Below are 21,425 nucleotides of genomic sequence, written 5' to 3'. Positions count from 1 at the left end.
GTTAGCACACGCCTTTAATCTCAGCAATTAGGAGGCTGAGGCAGATGGATCTCTGTGAGTTCAAGGCCACCCTGTTCTACAAAGTAAGACCCTGTCTCAAAATTAAATGTGAAAGTCAAGCGACAACATGGTGTCACATATGGTGTCCTCAGGCTCACTCTCACCTTAAGTGGTTAGAACAAGGGGAATTTATGGTTATATAGTACAAAACCTGGGGCCTAACAAGATCCAGCCGCCCAAACAAAACAGGGAGGCTTGTGTAGGGAGGGCTTTTCTCTGGAGCTGGCTAAAATAAACTCAGGGTTAGGACACAGATAGTAAATTTCCTAGGTTAACATCCTGCATCAATAAACTGAAATGAGGGTAGGTGTAGGAATTAAAAACTTTTTTAAGGGTTAGAACGAGGGTTAACTGAGGTTACCATTTTCCCAAATTGGCTGCGGAAGAATTTAGGGCACCCAATCTCCTTATCAGGAAGGAACAAGAACCAAACAAGCTTAGACTGCCTTATCTCTGAAGGTCTCCAATGTGATCCACATGAAAGATCCATCTCCAGAACGGATGTCCTACCAAATGGGAAACAATTGCAGCTAGCTGGCTTCTGATGTTTATCTCAGAGAATGCAGTGGAGATTAGACTGTAGGAATCAAGGTTTTTGACTGAATAATTTCTCACTGAAAGTTTCACAGAAACATGGGGAAAACTGTGCTCAATAATTTATACACTGCTGAATCTTTTGGGGCGAGTCCTACTTAGAGAAAGAGAGTACTTCTGGCTTCACAAGAAATTTACTGTAAGAACAGCCATGATAGGAAAGGCTGCTCCCGGTGTCTAGTATCTGCTCCTCCAGCAGAAGGCCTTCACTCTGGTGGGTTGGTCTTCTGCTTATCAGCTGAAATCTCACTGCATACCTGGTGGACCACAGCAAATGATCATTCCCATTTCCTAACATAATTCCATTATTATTAAACTGCTCTCTCCCTCATCACAATTACACCAGTAGTCACCTCTCTGTACCCACTGTCTCTCTTAGAGTGTGGTCCTCCTTGTAATAGTCTGTCCTGTCCCTTTAAGAGACAAGCCACGCCCCTCCCCCCTCCACTGAGGCAAGCTGATCTTCAGCTTCCAGCCTGAGTCCCTTTCTTTTCTGTCTCCTCCCCCCCCCCCCCCACAAAGAGGCAGCTTTGGCCTCCTCTTCTCCCTTCTCCCCTTCCCTTCCACAACTCACTAAATACATATCCAACCTCATTCTGCGTGGCGTGCCTATCCATGTCTCTGTCTCTCACCCGCCACCGCTGGCTCCCTGCCTGGGACCAGCTGCCTTCAGAGACCTGCAGTATGGTCTTGGAAAAAAAAACAAAAAAACAAACCAAACGAACAAACAAACAAAGACACTCAGCCTTGTGGGAGTGAGCAACTACTAGATTCTTAGACTTTCCATTCACAGCTATCAGTGTTGGGTAGTTAGAGTGCAGCCTATAAGTCATTCCAATAAAGTCCCTTTACACACACACACACATACACACACACCACACACCCATACACCACACAGACGCCACACACACACCACACACACCTCACACATACCACACACATACACACACACACCACACACACCATACCCACACACCCACACACACCACAACACACACCCCACACATACACATCACACACACACACACCACACCACACACAGTTTCATGCCATAAGCTCTGTGACTCTAGAGAACCCCATACATTGCTCCTGTCATGGTGTCCCATCACAGCAATAATGACCCTAACTAAGACATCTACCAAAAGTGACAAGCGACTGTCAGGCACAGGCAAGAAAGAGATCAGCTGGGCACAGTGGTGCATACCTTTAATCCCAGCACTCAGGAGGCAAAAGCAGGCAGATCTCTATGAGTTCGAGGCCAGACTGGATGGCAGAGTGAGTTCCAGGGGAGCCAGGGTTACATAGACCCTGTCTTGAAGTGCGTGTGTGTGTGTGTGTGTGTGTGTGTGTGTGTGTGTGTGTGTGTTAGAGAGAGAAAGGGAGAGAGAGAAAACAGAAGATGAGCTTGGAGTCAGGGAAAAGGTTATCAATAATAGTTATTGATCTGGATACCATGGGGTAGTCAGGGGCCAAGTGATGCTTTAGCCATTAAAAATTAGCACTGCTTTTCTAGGGGACCTGAGCTCCATGCCCAGCATCTGTAGTAAGTGGTTCATAACTGCTTATGGCTACAGCTGACTGGACATCTGAAGCCCTCTTCTGGTCTCCACGGGAGGGAAGCACGTGAGAGGCAGTAGGTTTCTGAGGACAGAGGATAGAGAAGAGGAGAGGAAGCTGACAGTGGGTGACAAGTGAAGCTAAGAACAAAAGAGAAAACCCCAAACTGCTTCCAGATTATTTCAGATTAGTGGAACATTGGCTCTTTATTACAAACTGTCCTTCATACACTCCATTTTATACCCCAAATACAGGGCAAGGACAAACTGTCCTACTTAATGGGCAAAGAAACTGAGGCAGAGAGCAACTTGTACGACTGATTCTTTAAGGGGGTGTGGCCCTGGATGTCGTTGGATTCTGGTGTTCAAGGCTTCCTGCCTGCACAGTTGTTTGGTTCCCTGGTTCTTCAAAGCAATGTTTTCCCCAACTGATTCAAAATAACAGCAAAAAATTTTTAATTTATGTGTTTTTATCTGCATGTATATGTGTGTACCACACGTGTTCGATGCCTACAGTGGTCAGATTCCCTGGAATTGGAATTACAGATAGGTGTGAGCAGCCTTTTAGATGCTGGGAATTGAACCCTAGTACTCTGTAAGTGTTCACTCTTAACCCATGAACTATCACTCCAGCCCGAATGTGGTGTGGGAGGTCCTTCTGTTATGTGTTGATTTTATGGTTAAGGAAGAAAGAAAACTGGCTTGGCCTATAGCATGGGAGGAGGAAGACAGAGTAAAGAGATGCCATGGAGCCACCGCTGGAGATAGAAGGGCTAAAATTTGCTGGTAGGCCATGACCTCATGGTGGTATACAGATTAATAGAAATGGATTAAATTAAGATGTAAGAGTTAGCCAATAAGAAGCTAGAGCTAATGGGCCAAGCAGTGATTTAATTAATACTTAAGTAATTAATAATTAAGTGATTATTTCAGGTCTCAGATAGCCGGGCGGATGGGAAGAACAAGCAGCCTCCTTCCAACACTAATGATTACAATTTGTTTGCTGTTGTTGGTTATCAAGACAGGGTTTCTCTGTGTAGTTCTGGCCATCCTGGAACTCCCTTTGTAGACCAGGCTGGCTTTGAACTCACAGAGATATGCTGGCCTCTGCCTCCCAAGGACTGGGATTACCAGCTCTAACCAGACTTTCAATCCATTGCTATTACAGGATTACTGAACTTTAGCTGTGGAGCTACACACCTGCCACTCCCTATTATACCTTGACAGTGAAGATCAAGCCTGCCCCAATCAACAGGAAATAGTCTAATGATAGCACCACCCCCACCCTTTCCAATCCCTGTTTTTCAGTAATAAACCAAAGAGGAGGACAGTAAGAGCAGGAGGACAGTAAGAGCAGGTCCGCTCCCTTAGGAGCTCCAGCTGCCAGGGTCTCCCCACAGAGCAGTGCAAGGGACAAAACCGACGGCCCCAGCCCCTGCCCCAGCCCCTGCCCCAGCCCCTGCCCCAGCCCCTGAGACACAGGCCTCCAAGCTCCGTCCTACAGAGCAAGAAGCCCAAGCTCAGAACGTGAAAACCCATAATCCCTGCCCTAGACAGCTCCAACCTGGAAAACTTTGCTCCCAAGAAGTCCTACATAAAGCCTGCCTCCTGTCCAGTATTTGCTGTTTCCCTCCTAAGCAGAGGCAGCCACCCTCTTGTGTCTTTCCTATTAAATCTGTGTGGTTTGTTGTGTAGTGTGACTTTGTGGTATCTCCTGGCTCCCAACTGCCAGGATCCCTTTCCCCTCAGAGCTGCTCCAGAAGTGAGAGCTCCTTAACTCTCTCCTCTCCAGCTGAACAGAGAAACCCTACTTCTGTCTAGAAAACACAGAACTGAGGCATAGCCACACCCTGGAGCTTAGTGTTTGGTTCAAAGTGTCATCTCAGCGGGATGCTTGGTTGGAAGCGTTGTCACCCCAGCCTCTGATACCCATTTTGGAATGTTGGGTGGAAAGCTCCATTTCAAGCCCCCTCCCTTGCGAGTTACCTCAGTCTAGACTCTACCTCTGAGAAAGCGTGCCAAAAAGTGACCCCTCCCCAGAGAGGGTCAAGACCACTCCCACAGGCTATTTAAACTGCTCCCCCCCCCAGAAGGAACACATGGTCTTTCCAGTTCTCCTCTCCCCACCTCTCCATGTTTTCCCAGAGGGCCACCTAGGAACACTGGTATCCATTAAACCTGGGCTTTTTCTAATTCGGTTTGATTTGGTCTGATTTGGATTATTGCTTCTGCAGAGAGGTTTGTTGGGCTGGAAAAACTTTACATCCAGGTCCTACTCCCTACAGGACAACAGGTGCTACCTGAGCAAGGCTGTGCCAGGTGCCGGGGTCCCCAGCTGTAGAGGAAGGTTCCATCCCCAGTAGCTCACTGGCTGCTCTCTGCCTGAGAAAGTGCTGGGATGCCATTTTCTGACACGTGGCTCTCCTACCACAGACTGAAGCTTTCACTACCTCAACTGAAGCCCTGATTTGTCTCTGGGCATGCCCTAAGGGAATGCAGAGACCTTGGCCCTAACTGAGCAATCAGAAAAGCCTTCCTTTTTAAAATTTACTACCTTATTATTATAGGACACAGCCATGACAAGGTCAAGAGAGGCCTGGTTTCCATTTACCCTATGGCTGTACCTGGTTTTAAGAAAGACCATGCAGACACCACCGTCTGAGAAAATGCCTAACAGTACAAGGTTCAGCATGCACCCATCCCTTTTCACCAAGACAACCCTAGACAAATGTCAGCCAATCAGGGTCCTGAACCTAAGAAATTCTTTACCCCAACCTCTGCTGTTACAAAAACCCAACTCCAACTGCTTTTGGAGTTCTCTGATGGTGCCAATGTGCGGGACACATGGAGAGTCCAAGTTCGAACTTGAATAATAAAGGTTCTTTGCTTTTACATACAGGACTCTACTCGGTATATTTGTTGGTTTTGGGGGACTCCACAATCTGGCCATAACAATTATTTTGATGTTGTTTGTGTTGTGGTTGTTTTGTATGCATGTGTGCATCACTCATGTCCGCAGAGGCCCTGGGCCCGAATTGATTGACGTGAACAATACAGACGCTGGAGTTGACTCTGAGCCTGTGGAAAAGCAGCCGGGTTCTTAACCACTGGATAAGCTCTCAAAGTCCATACTATGTTTTCTCTTTCTCTCTCTTTCTCTACCCCCCACCCCTACCCCCCGTCTTTCTTTCTTTCTTCCTTTCTTTCTGAGATGGTTTCGCTGTATAGCCCTGGCTGTCTTGGAACTCTCTCTGTGGACCAGGTTTTCTTCAAACTCACAGAGATCCGCCTACCTCTGCCTCCTGAGTGCTAAGATTAAAGGTGTGCGCCACCACTGCCCAGCTTTCTTTCCTTTTTAAAATTTATTTATTTAGCATTCACTGTTCTGCCTGCATGTATGCTTGCTTGCCAGAAGATGGCACCAAATCTCACTATAGATAGTAGTGAGCTCCCATGTGGGAGCTGAGAATTGAACTCTGGACCTCTAGAAGAACAGTCTCTGAGCCATCTCTCCAGCACCCTGCTCCATATTATTTTCTTTAAAAATTATTTTAAGTTTATTATGAGTTTTTGCCTATGTGTATGTCTGTATAGCATGTTTGTCTGGTGTCCTTGGAGGCCAGAAGAGGGGTTTGGATGCCTTGGAATTGTAGTTCCAGGCAACTGTGAGTCACCATGTGGGTGCTGGGAGCAAACCCAGGTCCTCTGGAAGAACAGCCAGTGCTCTTATTTGTTGAGCCCTCTCTTTAGTCCTGTATTATTATTTTCTAAATATTTTGTAGTTGTTGTTATTGGCTTGAACTTGCTCTGTAGACCTGGCTGGTCTCAAACTCACAGAGATCCACCTGCCTCTGCCTCCTGAGTCCTGGGACTAAAGGCGTGAGCCACCACCGCCTGGCTTTAATGGCTTGTTTTTATTCATGTGTGTATGTTTGTATAGGGCCTGTGGAGGTCAGACCCGTGTCAACATGCTCTAACGGTTTGTTTTTATTTATTCATGTGTGTGTACATTTGTACAGTGCCTGTGGAGGTTAGACAACATAAGTCCCACAGCTGTAGTCATAAATGGGCGTGCACTACCCAACACAGGTGCTTGGAATTGAACTGGGGTCCTCTGGAAGAGCAGCCAGTGCTTTAAATTGCTGAGCGTCTCTCCAGCCTCTAGCCTTCCTTTCCAAAGCCTCATTTCTGGGGCGATGCCTGATGCAAAGGGGCTGACCAGGAGCCATGGTGTGACGCTGGGTACACACATACATTTGCCATGCATGCCAAACATGACCTCAGGGTATATTGTAAACTACACAGGTACGTGACCAACTTCACTCACCAAGTGTGTTTAATCTGTGCAGAAGAGACCAGCTGAGATCCTGTCCTCTCACCGAAGGCTTCTTCCATCATGTTAAACATATACAGAATTCCCACTGAACACTTACCCTCTTCTGGGAACAGGAGCCATTCCCAGTTGCAGCAAAATCACGACAATCACAGTTACACATTTTCCCAAATCTTTGGCTGTATTGCAATGGTTGTTTCATTTTGTGATCTCCAACTGAACATTTCCTAACCATGGATTAACAATATAGGTACTGACTGGTTTAACAGTATTTATCCAACATAACAAAATAAACTGCAATTTGTTATACTTTTTTTTTTACAAAACATTTTATAAATATTTTTACAAAATGTATACAAAGCAATTTCAAGTGAGACGTACTATACAAATGAAGGTATTTAAGCAAATAAAGCCCACACCACACTGACAGCGAGCGACCGTCCTCTGAGCCGGCCAGCCTGTGAGGCCTCCCTAACCTAACAGAGTTTACTAAGTCCTGCAGAGCTAAAGGATTTCCTTTTCGTAATTGCCAGTTCAAATTTCGCTTCATCTTTAGGCAGTACTTAAGGACACAGAAAATCAATGCGTAATAACAAATCCATACTTTGCCACAACAACAAACAGATTAAAAACAAAGGAAAGAAAAGGTGATTTTTGTTACTGAGCACGAGGACTCAACTGACTAATGAACCTGAACCACCAAATGCTGGCCACTGAGGCAGGTGCGTTCCTTCACTAGAGGGGGCTCGTACACGAGTTATGACCCACGTGGTGGAACCTAATCACAGGGTAAAACACATTCTATAATCTTCATCTGCCATTATCTTGAGTCTTTCCTCCGTGAAAGTGAACTTACATACAAGGACACAAAATTTACAAGTTTCATTTTGGTACGTTAGGCTTTCCACTATGGGACCAATGTGAGGGCTTAGAAGCCCTGTGATTTGACATAGAGGAAAGCTAGGGTTAGGGTAGAAAGGTTGGAGGAGGAAGGAAGAGGTAACAAATATACACGAGACTTTGCTTGTCTCAAGAATTCCACTGATTTGCAATAATTAATGTAATTCATTAGTAGCCATGTGCAGGCATCCAGGGGCCATCGTGAATTAGGCAACCATGAGGCTGTGAGAGGAGTCTGACATCAGAGGGATAAGGGCTGTTAATCCAGGGTGGCCCAAACAGAATCTAACTGGCAAACAACTCATCTTTCTAATGTGTTATAATACAGGAAGGAAGTCAGCAACTTGGACATTGGCACAAATCAGGAAAAAAGGTAATTCTAAGACAGCCCAGATTCTCTTATTCGATTGTCTGGGCCGCGGACTGGGAGAAGGACACTGCTCTGCTGGCTGTCTCACAGGGCTTCTTTCTGTGCGGACAGTGGGTGGAAAGGAACGTAGTCTGCTGTTGCTTGGTTTCTTTTGTTTTGTTTTTAAGACAGGGGTGACTTATGTAGCCCAAGCTGGCCTTGAACTCCTGACTCTCCTGGTTCAGCCACCTGACTGCTGGGATTACAGGTGTGTGCCAACATGCCTAGATTTTTGCTATGCTATTTGAAAAGAAAAAAATCGGAAGCCTTCCTTTCCATTGCAGGCCAATCTGGAAAAGAAATGCTCAACATGATGACTGTAGGGGCCACTCCATTCTGGGATCTAATGAAGTGGAAACCAATGGACGCATTTCTACAGCCAGGGGGATGAACAGAGGGAGCAAACCTTCACAAACACACAAACAGCCTCCAGATCCCAGAGGGTCAGACAGGTGGGCGGTGTGGCAGGAGAAGGTTGTGCAAACACACAGCACCATGACCTGGCTTTCTCAGCAATGGTTACCATGATGTGAAGAATGCAAGAAGTATCAGAAACACTATGCTCTGGGACAGGCCCACAAGAAGAGAAAACTGGGCACTATTCCCCAAAAAGAACATAAGAGGAAGGCTTGCTAACTCGAACATGGGCCACCCATGGGGGGGTCCCCCTCTTTCTGGTGGTGACATCTGGCTGTTGCCCTCCCTCGGTTTACTGTGTTGGGAATGATCAACGCCAGTGTTGACTACTGGTCTCAGAAACAGGAAGCACAAACAAGGCCAAAGTCCCCGCCACAGAGTTTAAACTGATAAAGGGAGCACTCACTGATAAAGTGATAGCACTCACTGCTGGGCTGTTTGCGAGGGTGAGGAGACAACGGTTAAACAAAACAGAATTCAGCAACAATCAAAAGCACAGGGTGCGTTGACTTCACCGATTATAAAATGTAAAATTCTTTCAAAAGTTGCACACTGACCCTGGCGGCTCCCGCACCTCCCTAGCCTGCTGTCCTTGAGCTGGTTCCCGGTGTTCCCTACTGAGCTTGGGTGAACTTTCAAGCTGTAGACCTGGGGCTAAGACAGAGCGTTCTCAGACAGAATTCAACATGGATACGCTAAAATTAAAAAAGAAAAAAAAGAGTTTTGCTTCTTCAGCAACAGCATGACGTAAACACTCGGCTGTTCAGGAGGGAAGGCAGGCCTACAGACGGTCTGCGTAGATGCTACGGATGTCTGGGCCAGGGCTGTGGGGTTCCAGGCAGAGCAACTGGCTACCCACTGCTCAGAGGGAACTGAGCCATGGGGAAAGTCATGCCGACTTCCCTTCACAAATACCCTTTCCCCCAAACAAAAACAAAACCACTAGTTTGGAGCTGCAGTGAGAATTCTGTAAAAAAGTAGCTTCTATAAGTCCTGTTTGATTTTTCTTTAATAAGTCTGTTCTTTTGAAATGACCTATGATTGTCAAAATTTTACCCAGGGTTAAGTGTACTGTGGTCTCATCGAGTGACAGCGCTAAAAACAAACAAACCACAAAACAAACGAACAACAATGGCCATGAACGCTTTCGGAACACTTGAAATGTGTGAGGCCTATTGGACTGCTTTCTAGAGAGAGAGATGGGCTGACTGAGGGTCTCCCTGCAGCCACGACGACGTGTATTGCTCTTCAAAAGAACAGGGTCGAGATTAGAAAGAATGACCTGTGATGGAGTCAGGCGATGTTTCCACTGGCTTTGCTGGGAGCGGATGTAACTGGTCCGGGGTCGGGGAGGGCGGCTGCTACTAACACTCAAGGATACTATTTACAGCTGCTTCTAAAATGGAGTCCGTTTCCACAACGCCTTCACTGTGGTCCGGCATGAACTTTTCCAGGCAGTTTTCTTGCGAAGCCATTGGAGAAAAGCTGGGGAAGTCAAGGTCCACGGCGCCGCTGGCTGCGGGGTCGCTCTGTGGCCGCCCCGCCTTCTTGAGCTCCAGAATGTTCTTAAAGGTTTTCTCTAGGCTCTTGGTGAGTTGGAGATCCGGCTGGGGCTCACCCGACCCTTTCATGATGTCTGTGTGTAAAACCTCATTCTTTGGGGAATTCCTCAGGGTTTTGTCCTGGAAGGAGTCGAGGCACGGCATCTCCAGGTGCGAGCTGGCCAGGATGCCCGGGTGCTTGCTCTCGGAGTCATGATCCGGCCTAGCCATAGTCTTGCGGTGGCCCTCGGGACCTGGAGAGCACCCGCTGGCATTGGCAGGGTCCCTCCGGCTGCCCTTGTCCTCAGGTACACCCCGGAATTGGCCTAAGCCCCCTTTGTCATATTTCAGTGTTCTACCGTGGCCTTCCAACTTTTTAGAAACGTTTCCCTCTGCAGAGACCACGATGTGGTTAGGCACTAGATGAAACTGGTCATGATTCGTTGCTTCTGCCACGCCTGGCTTGGCTCGGTCTCTGCTTTGGGCCCTGGGCGCCTGATGGAGCGAGCTGGTTTTGCTGCGATGCTGGTCACTCCGGTCAAGTGGTGTCTCAGGTACAGCCTCGGCAAGTTTGAAGGAACAGCAGAAATCGGCCTGAAAACCCTCTGGAAATGAGAGCAGAAAGAGATTAAATGGTCAGAGTGAGGACTAGCCCATGACAAATCCTCCTAATCAGGAGCAGAGGGCAGTCCCTCAATCCCGGCTAGACCCTGCCCACCCCCCCCCCCAGCACCCCACAGGATGACTTCCACAGAAACATGTAGAGACAATCTAATGAGGGGCATCTTCTCAAAGTAGCCAAGGCTGTGGGGCCAGCTTCCATGCAGGAAGCTTAACCTGGGTTTTGTGCATGCAAAGGAGGTACTCTATTTACCAAGAGAGCCACACGCCTATCCCCCATCTTTCTTTTGTTAACTGATTGTTTTTTTAATTTTTTAAAAAATATTTATTTTTTAAATCTGGAAAGATGGCTCACGTGTGGAGAAGTGTGTACTGCTCTTCCAGAGGACCTGGGTTCGTTTCTCAGCAGCTATCTCAGGGGGGGTCACACTGTTTCTGACTCCAAACCCAGAGAGAGCCCTGTGAGCTTGAGGCCAGCCTGGTCTATGCAGTGAGTTCCAGGACAGCCAGGGCTACACAGTGAGGCCTTGTCACTGTGTAAACACTGAGCAAACAGAAACAAGAACGAGGTGGTGAGGGGAGCTCAGGTTTGGGGAACTCTGGACTGCACGCAGGAGGTGGGACAGAGAAAATCCTCTGGGGGGCACTACAGCTTCTGGCTCGGGCCCCGGTGCCATGCTTCACTGATGGTTTCCTAACTGTGCCTTTCATTTCCTTACAGACGGAGAAGCCTCTGGTTTAATTTAGTTCTCAAAGACTAGAACAACAGGTTTTGAAGTTTAATAGGGGAAACCATTAAAAAAAAATTAACTGTTGGTTTTTCCTTCCCAGAATTCATAGTCTCTCCTGCACTCACCACAGGTTGGTTCACACAGACCTCCCAAAGGCCACGCTGCTCAGGGACTATTACACCCTGCCCCCTGCCCCCTGCCCCCTGCCGTTTCTTACCAGGATCCACGAGCGCCAGACGCTTGTCCCGAGACAGGGACGCTCTTTCCTCCTGGTTGAACATTCTGTCGATCATCACAGTCTCGGCAGAGGGGTTGATTCTCTGAGGGGGAGAGAGCCAGTCACTTTGGAGGCTTTTATCAAGGGAAAGTGACCACTGTGTTTGAACACTAAATGAAGCAACAAGAAGTGAGTTTGGCATCTAGATACTCTAGAGCTCCACCGTCACACATGTGCCATGCACGAGAAGCTATTATATTTGCTGCTGTTTTAAGACAAGGTCCCATGTAGCCTAGGCTAGCCTCAAACTTGGGGCGAACATAATGTTTCAGCTCTCCCCCCCAAGACAGGGTTTCTCTGTGTAGCCCTGGCTGTCCTGGAACTAGTTCTTGTAGATCAGGCTGGCCTTGAACTCACAGAGATCCGCCAGCCTCCCAAGTGCTGGAACTAAAGGAGTGCGCCACCACTGCCTGGCTCTGCCTCAGTTTTCTACCTGCTGGGATTATAGTCATGAGCCACTCCCAGGCGCAAGTAGCCCCTTCTCATATGATAGAATTGGTATCTATCTATCTATCTATCTATCTATCTATCTATCTATCTATCTATCTATCTATCTCAGTTTTTTGAGACAGGGTTCTCTGTGTAGTCCTGGCTCCCCAGGGCTGAGATTAAAGGTGTGCGCCACCCCTCCCACCTGGCTAGACCTTGGTTTAGAGCTAGGGTTTCACTTTGTAAGCTTGGCTGGCCTCAAGCTCACAGAGATCTATCTGCCTCTGCCTTTCTCTCTCTCTCTGTCTCTGTCTCTCTCTGTCTCTTTGTCTCTCTCTCTCTCTCTCTCTATCAGAAATGGTTGTCAGTGGCTTCTGCCACTGTTGCCCTCAGTGATAGCTAACTGGGAAGTTGTCCTCCAACCTCACACATCCTTGCTTTATTTTATTTATTTATTTATTTATTTAAATTTATTTTTGGTTTTTCAAGAATTTTACAGGGTTTCTCTGTAGCTTTGGAGCCTGTCCTGGAACTAGCTCTTGTTGACCAGGTTGGCCTTGAACTCACAGAGATGCGCCTGTCTCTGCCTCCTAAGTGCTGGGATTAAAGGGTGAGCCACACCGCCCAGCTCACTTCCCTGCTTTATAAACTACATTCTAGGTGTGGAAGTCCCCAACCCTCTCTCTGCGCCTTGGCCTGGCAGACCCCCTCAAGCAGCCATGCTGGGAGCACACTTTTACCATGGCGTCTTCTAGGAGCAGGAATCTGTATTTGTTCAGCATCGCGTGGGTCCTTTTGAGGAGCTGAGTGGCAACTTCTTCAAATTCATTGTCCACTTTAAAAAAGAAAAATTGAAAAGAGAAAAAAATGGTAAGAGAGACTGGTTTGTTTCCTGTGGCGGCATGGACTCAGTCCCACAGCAAGGACGTGCTACAGATATCCCCTTGGATTAGCCTTCTCTATTTACGCATCCTGTACTGTGCGGTAAGGAATTCAGGCTAACACAGTCCTTGGAAACCAACAGTGTATTATCACTGCTCGAAGAAGCCCAGGAAGGAAGGGCACTGGACAGAGCCGATGAGCTGGTTCCCTCAGCATGGTGGACAGAACGATGGACAAAGTCCATCTGTCTGGCTGGGAAGACAAAAATCAGTCCATGACCCCTTGGAGGTCATGATCTGTGGCTCTGGGTTTTGACTTTTAGTCTCAAGAAATGTCCCACTTTCTAATTCCTTCTTCCTCAGAATCTTCACAGCTCTTTACCGCTGACTCAGGAAGCTACTCATCAGACCTCCCTGGAAGCCCCAGTGGGTCTGGAGACAGAATCTTACTCTGAGGTCAGAAGCCCTGGATCCAGACCAGTGGCAGTGGAGGAAGATGATGTCATGAAGGGCTTGATAGGGGGAGGGAAAGTGGGGTGGCACCCAATCCCTGCCATTGGATTTAGACAACAGGTACAGGCCAGAGTGAGTGGGGTTCTTGGGTTGGAGAAGGGGTCCTGTCTCCAATCTTGTCAATTTCCTGAAATCCATACAATGACTGAAGTAACTAATTCTTGGACCTGGTACAACAGCAAGAGTCAAGTTCATGTGCACTGCCAAGTACCTGGAAAAAGCCATCCCATTTACAGCCAGCAGCCTCACTGCACGCCCTCTACCCATGGGCTGGAGCACTGAGTACACAGCAAGCAAGGTACACCGTGGTAAGAGTGTCACCGGGCTACCGACAGGGTGCTGTGGGTGGGCAGCGGCGGCAGCTCACCTTTCCTCAGGTCTTCCTCCGTGGGCATGGAGCCCTGGCACACGTGGTAGGACAGCAGTCTCTGCACTGTGTCACTTAGTGATTGGAACTGGCTTTTGTCAGGTGTCACGGCATGGGCTTGGTCCCTCTGCAACTGTTGGAGGATGCTTTCAGAGGGAGACAGCGAGTTCAGGTAAGGACACATCAGGAGAGCATCAGTCAAACCGTTTATTAGCAACGCTACTTCTTTTCTTTCCTTCCTTCTTTCTTATTTTCTTTTCCCTTCTTTTTTTTTTCTTCTGAGTCAGGGTTTCTCTGTGTAACAGCCCTAGCTGTTTTGGAACTAGTTCTTGTAGACCAAGCTGGCCTCTAACTCACAGAGATCCACCTGCCTCTGCCTCCCGAGTGCTGGGACTAAAGGCGTGTGCCACCACCGGCTGGCAGCAATGCTATTTCTACAGTACAATGGCTCTATGTTTTCCACACTTGTATCCTGTACACTATTTCTATGACCCTAACCTCAGAAATACAACGTGTCCACCAGGATCATTCTCATGATTGCAGAACAAGCACTTTGACAACTAAGCCATCTCCCCGGCTCTCACTGTGAGGACCAGGCTGGTCTGGAGCTCACAGAAACCCAGAGATCTACTTGTCTCTACCTCCCACATGCTGGGATTAAAGGTGTGAGTCATTCAAAGCCCATTTTAGAAAGGCTAACAAACTCACCATTATAGTGGGTGTGAGGGTGTATTTAGAGAAAACAAGGGACCCTAAGATACCCTGAGAAAAACCAAAAATTTTTCCTTTTGAAGCGTAACTTACAAAGCTCCTTTAGTCAGCTGCTTGGCGGCAGGCCTTTTCTGTCCCGAATGACCGTCCACCTAATAGTAAACCACAGGAAAAGTCACAAAACAGCTAGCGATTAAGGCTACTGTGCTCCAAGTGCTTCCCGTTATCTATCAACAAATAAGACTTTGAAACGTGTCCTGCTGAAAACCCAAACAAGCCAGCATGGCCAGCTTCCTTGTAGCAAGAGCACTAGGGCTAAGTCTATAGGAAGCGGCATAGCAGCTTCCAGCAGCTTTGGGGAAGGAACCTTAGAGAGCTAGGCACAAAATAGCTTCCCTTCCTTCATGAGACCAGTAGTTTGAAATGTCTCGAGATTTACACATAGAAGGTGAGTCAAAAGACCAGGGAAATGGCTGTTTCACGCATTCATGATTGGTCCTCATATAAACAGAACAAAACAAATCTCCATTGTTCACCATGAACAGACCCACTTTGCTTGTTTTTTGAGTCTTGCTATGTACCCGGCTGCCCTGGAACTCATTATGTAGACCAGGCTGGGCATAGATTTGTGGGGACAGAACCACTTCTGACAAGTCTGTTGTGATTTCCCCTCTGTGCAGTGTTGGGGATTGAGCCCTGGCCCTTGTGCAAATGCTAGCTACTGAGTCACGTCCCTGTGAGGGTCACTCTCGGCTGTCAACTGGAGAGGATCTAACACCCCCCGGACAGAAACCTCTCAGCACATGTGAGGGAGTGAGGAGACTGGGCTGAGGTGTGAGGGCAGGCACTGTCCCGTGGCCAGGGGTTCTGGACTGAATGAGGAGGATGGGAGCCGAGCACGAGCAATCGCTGTTTCCCGACTGCAGCTACAACTCCTCCTTCACACTCTGCTGCGATGACGTCCTTCCCCAAGGGACTGTACTCTCAACCCCCTTCCTCCCTTAAGTTGCCCTGTCAAGTATTTTGTCCCATAAATGACAAAAGAACTACAATCCCAGCCCCATGAGTGCAGCTTTTTAAGTGTCTAGCATATGCTGGCTGCTGGAGTGGGGGGAGGGGCACGCAGCACTAACTGAAGATCAATCCCAGGGCCTTGCACACACTAGGCAAGTGCTCCACAACACTCCAGTGCCTTGACTATGGTAGATTCATGAGGCACCAGGAACATGTCAGGAACAGATAAGAAAGATGCATCCTGGAAACATGAATGTGGCCTCTTGGGAAGGCCTTCAGCGTGGTGTTGCGAGCACTTGGAGACTAGCTGTGTGCACAAGTGTCTCTGGAGACCATACACTCATTCCTTTAAAGCCATGAGGGCGCGCAAACACGTAGACAGTCGCCTACCTGCACAGCTGTCTGGCTGGGAGATGATCCAACCGAGTTCTCCTGCTGTGGCTGTGCAGTCCCCAAGGATGCTGGCATAACTTTGCTTCCAGGATCCTGTCCTATTAGAATGAATGCAGAGGACAGTCAGGTCCAGCAGGTGCATAAAAGGGGCTTCTTTCTTCTGTTCTTATTTTGAGACAAGGTCTCACTATGTAGCCCTGGCTGACCTGAAACTTGCTAAGTAGACCAGACTGGTCTTGACTTTACAGTGATTATCCTGCTTCTGCCTCCAGAGTGCTGGGATTAGAGGTGAGGACCACCACACCCAGCCTGAAAGGGATTTCTTGGTAAAACCTGTGGGGAGGAAGGGAGCAGGACACTCTGATCAATTAACCATGGAGGCAGAGATAGGTGCTATTCAACTCTGAGTAGGAATCAATAGAGCAACTTAATCTACGAGAATAAACAGAACTGCAAATGCATATGTAGTTTCCAGTCGTCTGTGGTCTGAGACCTCAGCCTGCAGTCCGTACGTCAGAACTCCAAACTACACCTGCAGGAAGGAGGCCCAGAGGGGACTCAGAAGGATGCTCGAGTTCCCATATTTGATTATGCACTCAGCTGGCAAAAACAGTTACTATGCGCACAGCTGCGGGCAAAAGGCTGCTTTGCCTTAGCACGAGAGGAGTTGAGCAATTACTGTTAAGCACCGTAAGACAGGATGCAACCTACAGGTCTCCAGTTTGGGGGGTGGGGCTTCTGAACACGCATGCACATAGCAACATGCTAATGACAAGGTTCTGTGTGCCTTGCTCATCAAAACCAGAACTCTTCCTTCTCAGAAGCGCCCTTTGCTTTGGGTGGGAGCAGACAGTGGAAGGGGATGACAGAGCAAATTCCAGCTCAGGGAGACTCAGGAAGAAAGATTCTGTGAAGACAGAGGGAGGAGAGCAGTTCATGTTTCAGGCATTGGGAGGATGGGGCAGACTCCAGTAAACTTTTGCAAAGGCTCCTGACCTGGCAGTGCTGTGCTCAAGAGCCCAGGGATCTGCGATTGCCTCAGGCCATCTGTGGTCTTGGACGTGGGAATGGGGGAGGTCTGGTTCAAACACTTTTTCTGAGCCTGTAGACCAAAGAACCAAGAAAAATGTTAATTTCACTGTTAAAAGTAGAAAGAAGTTGCTTCTTTCTTTAGATTTATTCAGTGTGTAAGAGTGTTTTGCTGTGGGTATGTGTTGTGTATCACATGTGTACCCAGTGACCAAAGAGGCCAGAAGACATCCGACCCTTTGGACTGGAGTTATGGATGATTGTGAGCCACCATGTAGAGGTTGTGAACTGAACCTGGGGCCTTTGCAAGAGCAACAAGTGCTTTTAACTGTCGAGCCATCTTTCCCGTACCAATAGATTACTTTGAAATGCCAAACAAGCAATTTTAGGTACTGAATGCCTTTAATCTGAGTAAGAGGCAGAGGCAGGTGGAAATCTGTGAGTTTCGGGACAGTCAGGCCTTCATGGAAACACACTGTCTCAAAAACATAAAACAAGTGCTAGACAATATTCATTTTTAAAACAGATTTGTTTGTTTTTAGATTATGTGTATGTATGTTAATATATGTAAGTACATGAACCTGCAGAGGTTGGATGGGTGTCAGATGCCTCGGATGAAGTTACAGGGAGTGCCAGTTACATGCTGCTTCGGGGAACCCAACTCAGGTCAACCAAATTTCTTTTTTTCCTCTCTCTCTCTCTCTCTCTCTCTCTCTCTCTCTCTCTCTCTCTCTCTCTCTCTTTCTTTTTCCTTTGCTTTTTTGAGACAGGGTTTCTCTATAGCTTTGGAGCCTGTCCTGGAGCTAATTCTTGTAGACCAGGCTGGCCTCGAACTCACAGAGATCTGCCTGCCTCTGCCTCCCGAGTGCTGTGATTAAAGGCGTGTACCACCACAGCCTGGCCTCAAACAAATTTCTTTCTTTCTCTCTCTTTTTTTTTAAGATTGATTTATTTATTATGTATTTAGTGTTCTGCCTCCATGTATCCCTGAAGGCCAGAAGAGGGCACCAAATCTCATTACAGATGGTTGTGAGCACATGTGGTTGCTGGGAATTGAACTCAGGACCTTTGGAAGAGCAGGCAAAGCTCTTAACTGCTGAGCCCCATCAACCAAATTTCTTAATGTCTGCTTGGTGTTACTGTCAGGTTAACTATTACAGAAAGAACACTCTAAAAACATTCTTCTACCACAATGGGAGAGTTTCGGAGTATATCTAGAATCTATAAGCTCATGGAATATTTTTTTTCTCTCTTTCTCTCTCTCCCTCTTTGGTGGGGGGTAGGGTTTCACTATGCAGCCCTGGCTGACCTGACACTCACTATGTAGATCAGGCTGGCTGGGATGTCACAGAGATCTGTCTGTTTCTGCCTGGAGAGTGGGATTAAATGCATGCACTACCACACATGCCAATTGTTTATTCTAAAACAAAAACCATGATGCTCCCAGTATTTTAAAGGACTAAATCAATGCATTAACCCATTTCAAGCATTCTGACATCCTGTCCTCACAAGCCATACAGAGGAGGGAGAGCACTTGCTTCATCTTAGCTACAATGGACCAACCCTGCTTTACCTCACGAGCAGGAAATGAATGAGAAATGATATTTCTTCTTTTTCTTTCTTTCTTTTTTCTTTTTTGGTTTTTCAAAACACAATTTCTCTGTGTAGTCCTGGAACTCACTCTGCAGACCAACTCACTCTGTAGACCAGGATGGCCCCAAGAGGCACTCAGCTGGGAAATTTTCCTAGAACTGAATCTGTAGACTGGCCTCAAACTCAGAGATCTGACTGCCCCTGCCCGAGTGCAGATTAAAGGCATGCGCCACCATGCCCAGCCCAGGACGTGATTCTTATTAGCAATTCCTGGGTGGGGTCTGTACACAGCCCAAACACCAGGTCTGACCCAATGCCTATCAACATACACTTTCTTTTCTGTGTAGAGTGTGTACTGCTCTTAGGCTTGCCTTCTGGTGAAGCCATACTTTGTACAATGTTAGCTTTAGGTGACAAGATATTTAAATTCTGTAAATTGAACTTAACACTAGCCTGAATAAAGCAGAATAACAAAAATGAATCTAATCTTTAAACTGTGTCTCTCTCCCTCTATTTCTTTCTTTCTCCTGTGAATGTGCTCTAGAGCCCAGGCCCCTGCACTCTTGATCCTCCCGCCTCACCTTTACAAGTGGCTGGGATTACAGGTATGTGCTACCCAGCCCGGTTTTCTTTTCTTGGCCGTACTGACTTGAGCCCAGAGTTTCACACATGCTGGGCAAGGGCTACACCACCGAGCTACACTCCCACCCTTTGTAATCTTCTAACTATCAGGGTGGCACAGACTGCATCCCTTGCTCTTGGGATTACAACACTTGCTTTGACTGTGGTGCAGAGATGGGATAGCATGGGCCAGGAGACATTTATTTCTGGTTTTCTTTCCTTTCCTTTTTTTTTGGTTTTGCAAGATAGGGTTTCTCTGTAGCTATGGAGCCAGTTCTGGAACTCACTCTAGACCAGGCTGGCCTCAAACTCACAGAGATCCGCCTGCCTCTGGGATTAAAGGTTTGTACCACCACCACCTAGCTTATTTTCGGTTTTCTAAGAGAGGGTCTATTATGTAGGTCTATCTTGGAATTCACTAAGTAGACCAGGTTGGCCTTGAACTCAGAGATCTGCCTGCCTCTACCTCCTTAGTCCTGGGATTAAAGGTGTGCATCACCACAATTGCCTATTTTCTATTATTTTTAAATTTATGTGTATGTGCACACATGCCTCTTCTCTCCTACACACTTGCATGCGTGTGAACAGTCACAAACACACACACACGTGCACACACACACACACACACACACACACACACAAAGGTTGGTCTGCTCCATGTGAGTTTAATCCCTGTGGAGGCCTGAAGGGTGCCGACTATTGTGGAGCCGAGCTCTCTGATGTGGCTGTGGTGGCTGCGGCCCAGCCCCAGCCTGGCTCCTGCGTAGACTCCACTGCGCTTTCGTGACAGTTCTATTTCACTTCGTGTCATTTGTCTGACAGCCAGGAGAGATCCTAGGTCCTGTCTAGTCAGTATGGTAGGAGATGAAGCTGGGGGATGCCATTTTTAAAAATTTTTATAAAAACAAAGTTTGCTCCAAGCTGTAAGGATGACCTCATCTGCTGCGTACGCCCTCATAAACATGATGCTCACCTCAGCACCACTCTTCTCCCTTCTGTTTCTCTCCAAGTTTTTTGAGATTTAAATACAACTGCAACCCTCCCTCCTCCCTCCAGTCCCTCTCATGCAGCTGCCTCTTTGTTCTCAAATTCACAGCCTCTTTGGCTTAAGTCGTTCACTCTCTGCTTCAGGCCTAGGTCTCTCAGCCGGGTTGCCACGCCTGTCTGTGTCAGGCCTCCCGGCCATGATGGCCTCTCACTCTCCCTCCTATAATCTGCCTTAGTCGTAGTATTTTATCTCCGCTGCAGACAGTGACTAACATTCAGCCTGCTCAAGTGGGACTAGGCATTTAAAACTGTGTGGTTTGAATGAGAACAGTCCCCATAGGCTCAGGGATTATGTGGGAGGTGTGGCCTTGCTGGAGTTAGTGCATTAAACCAGCAGAGCCTTCTAGAAGAGCCTGGTCTACAGGACACAAGTACTGTGTGGAGAGACCCTGCCTTGAGAAACTAAAAACTTAAACAACAAAACAAAACAAACAAACAAAGGAAAAAACACCAAAAAACTATTTACTTATACCATATATGTATATGTCAGTGTGCTTTGTGTATGCATTGTGAGCATGCAGTGTGCACGCCTGTTCACATACTCAGCAGCCAGAAGAGGGCATCAGGTGTCCTTTCTATCATCTCTGTCTGTTGCCTCAAAGCTAGAGTTTTCTAGGCTACAAGGGAGCAATCCCCTTTAACGTCACAGCATGTGACAGACACTGGACTTGTTACTTGGGTACTAAGATTCCAAATCCAGTTCTCAGTTTTATATAGCAAGTGCTCTTAACCACTGATCCATCTCTCCTCTGTTCTGTTTTCTTCAGAGGAGGTCATATTTTATAGCCTAGGCTATCCTTGAATTCACAGCAGACCCCTGCCTCAGTCTTCCAAGTGCTGGGATTACAGCCATGACCGACTACACCCGGCTCTTAGTCTATTGCAGGTGACTCCCTGCACATTTGGCTTTCTCACATAGCCAACTTGGTTCTACAGCCATAACCCATGGTTAACCTTGAACTCCGATCTGGTGTCTACCTGTCAACTCCCAAATGCCTGGACCACTTACAGGTGTGTGTGCATGCCTGGCCTATGACACTGACTTTCTTGTTTGTTTTTGAGACAGAATCTTACTATGTAGCTCTGGTTGTTCTGGAACTCACTATGTAGAGCAGGCTGGCCTCAAACTCACCAATATCTGATTGTCACTGCCTGTGTATTGCTGGGAACGAAGGCGTGTGTAGAACGCCCAGCAACAAGACTCTCTTTTTATTTTTATATTTAGGATTTATTTTTTTAATTTGGTTTTTCAAGACAAGGTTTTTCTGTGTTGCTTTGCATAGCCTGTCATGGAACTTGCTCTGTAGACCAGGCTGACCTTGAACTTACAGAGACTCTCTCACCTCCCCGACTTGCCCCCCCCTGCTTTGTTTTGTTTTTGAGACAGG

At 47.4% G+C, this 21,425-nt stretch overlaps 1 protein-coding gene across 1 annotated transcript in view; it reads right to left on the bottom strand.

Moving 5' to 3' along the window:
* Nucleotides 1-6,698: 6,698 nt before the first annotated feature.
* Nucleotides 6,699-21,425, bottom strand: part of Bicral (BICRA like chromatin remodeling complex associated protein) — a 67,067-nt gene continuing 52,340 nt past the window's right edge. The window contains exons 7-13 of the mRNA XM_087897945.1: nt 16,744-16,849; nt 15,745-15,845; nt 14,434-14,492; nt 13,630-13,775; nt 12,609-12,703; nt 11,380-11,482; nt 6,699-10,415 (exon numbers count right to left, since the gene is read on the bottom strand). Of these exons, the coding sequence (XP_087754071.1) occupies nt 9,634-10,415; nt 11,380-11,482; nt 12,609-12,703; nt 13,630-13,775; nt 14,434-14,492; nt 15,745-15,845; nt 16,744-16,849 (1,392 nt within the window). The 3' untranslated portion in view covers nt 6,699-9,633. The remainder of the gene's footprint in view (nt 10,416-11,379; nt 11,483-12,608; nt 12,704-13,629; nt 13,776-14,433; nt 14,493-15,744; nt 15,846-16,743; nt 16,850-21,425) is intronic.

Source organism: Myodes glareolus, chromosome 18, assembly GCF_982192425.1.
Source record: "Myodes glareolus chromosome 18, mMyoGla1.1, whole genome shotgun sequence".
Lineage (NCBI taxonomy): Eukaryota > Metazoa > Chordata > Mammalia > Rodentia > Cricetidae > Myodes > Myodes glareolus.
This window is presented reverse-complemented; position numbering and strand designations above follow the sequence as displayed.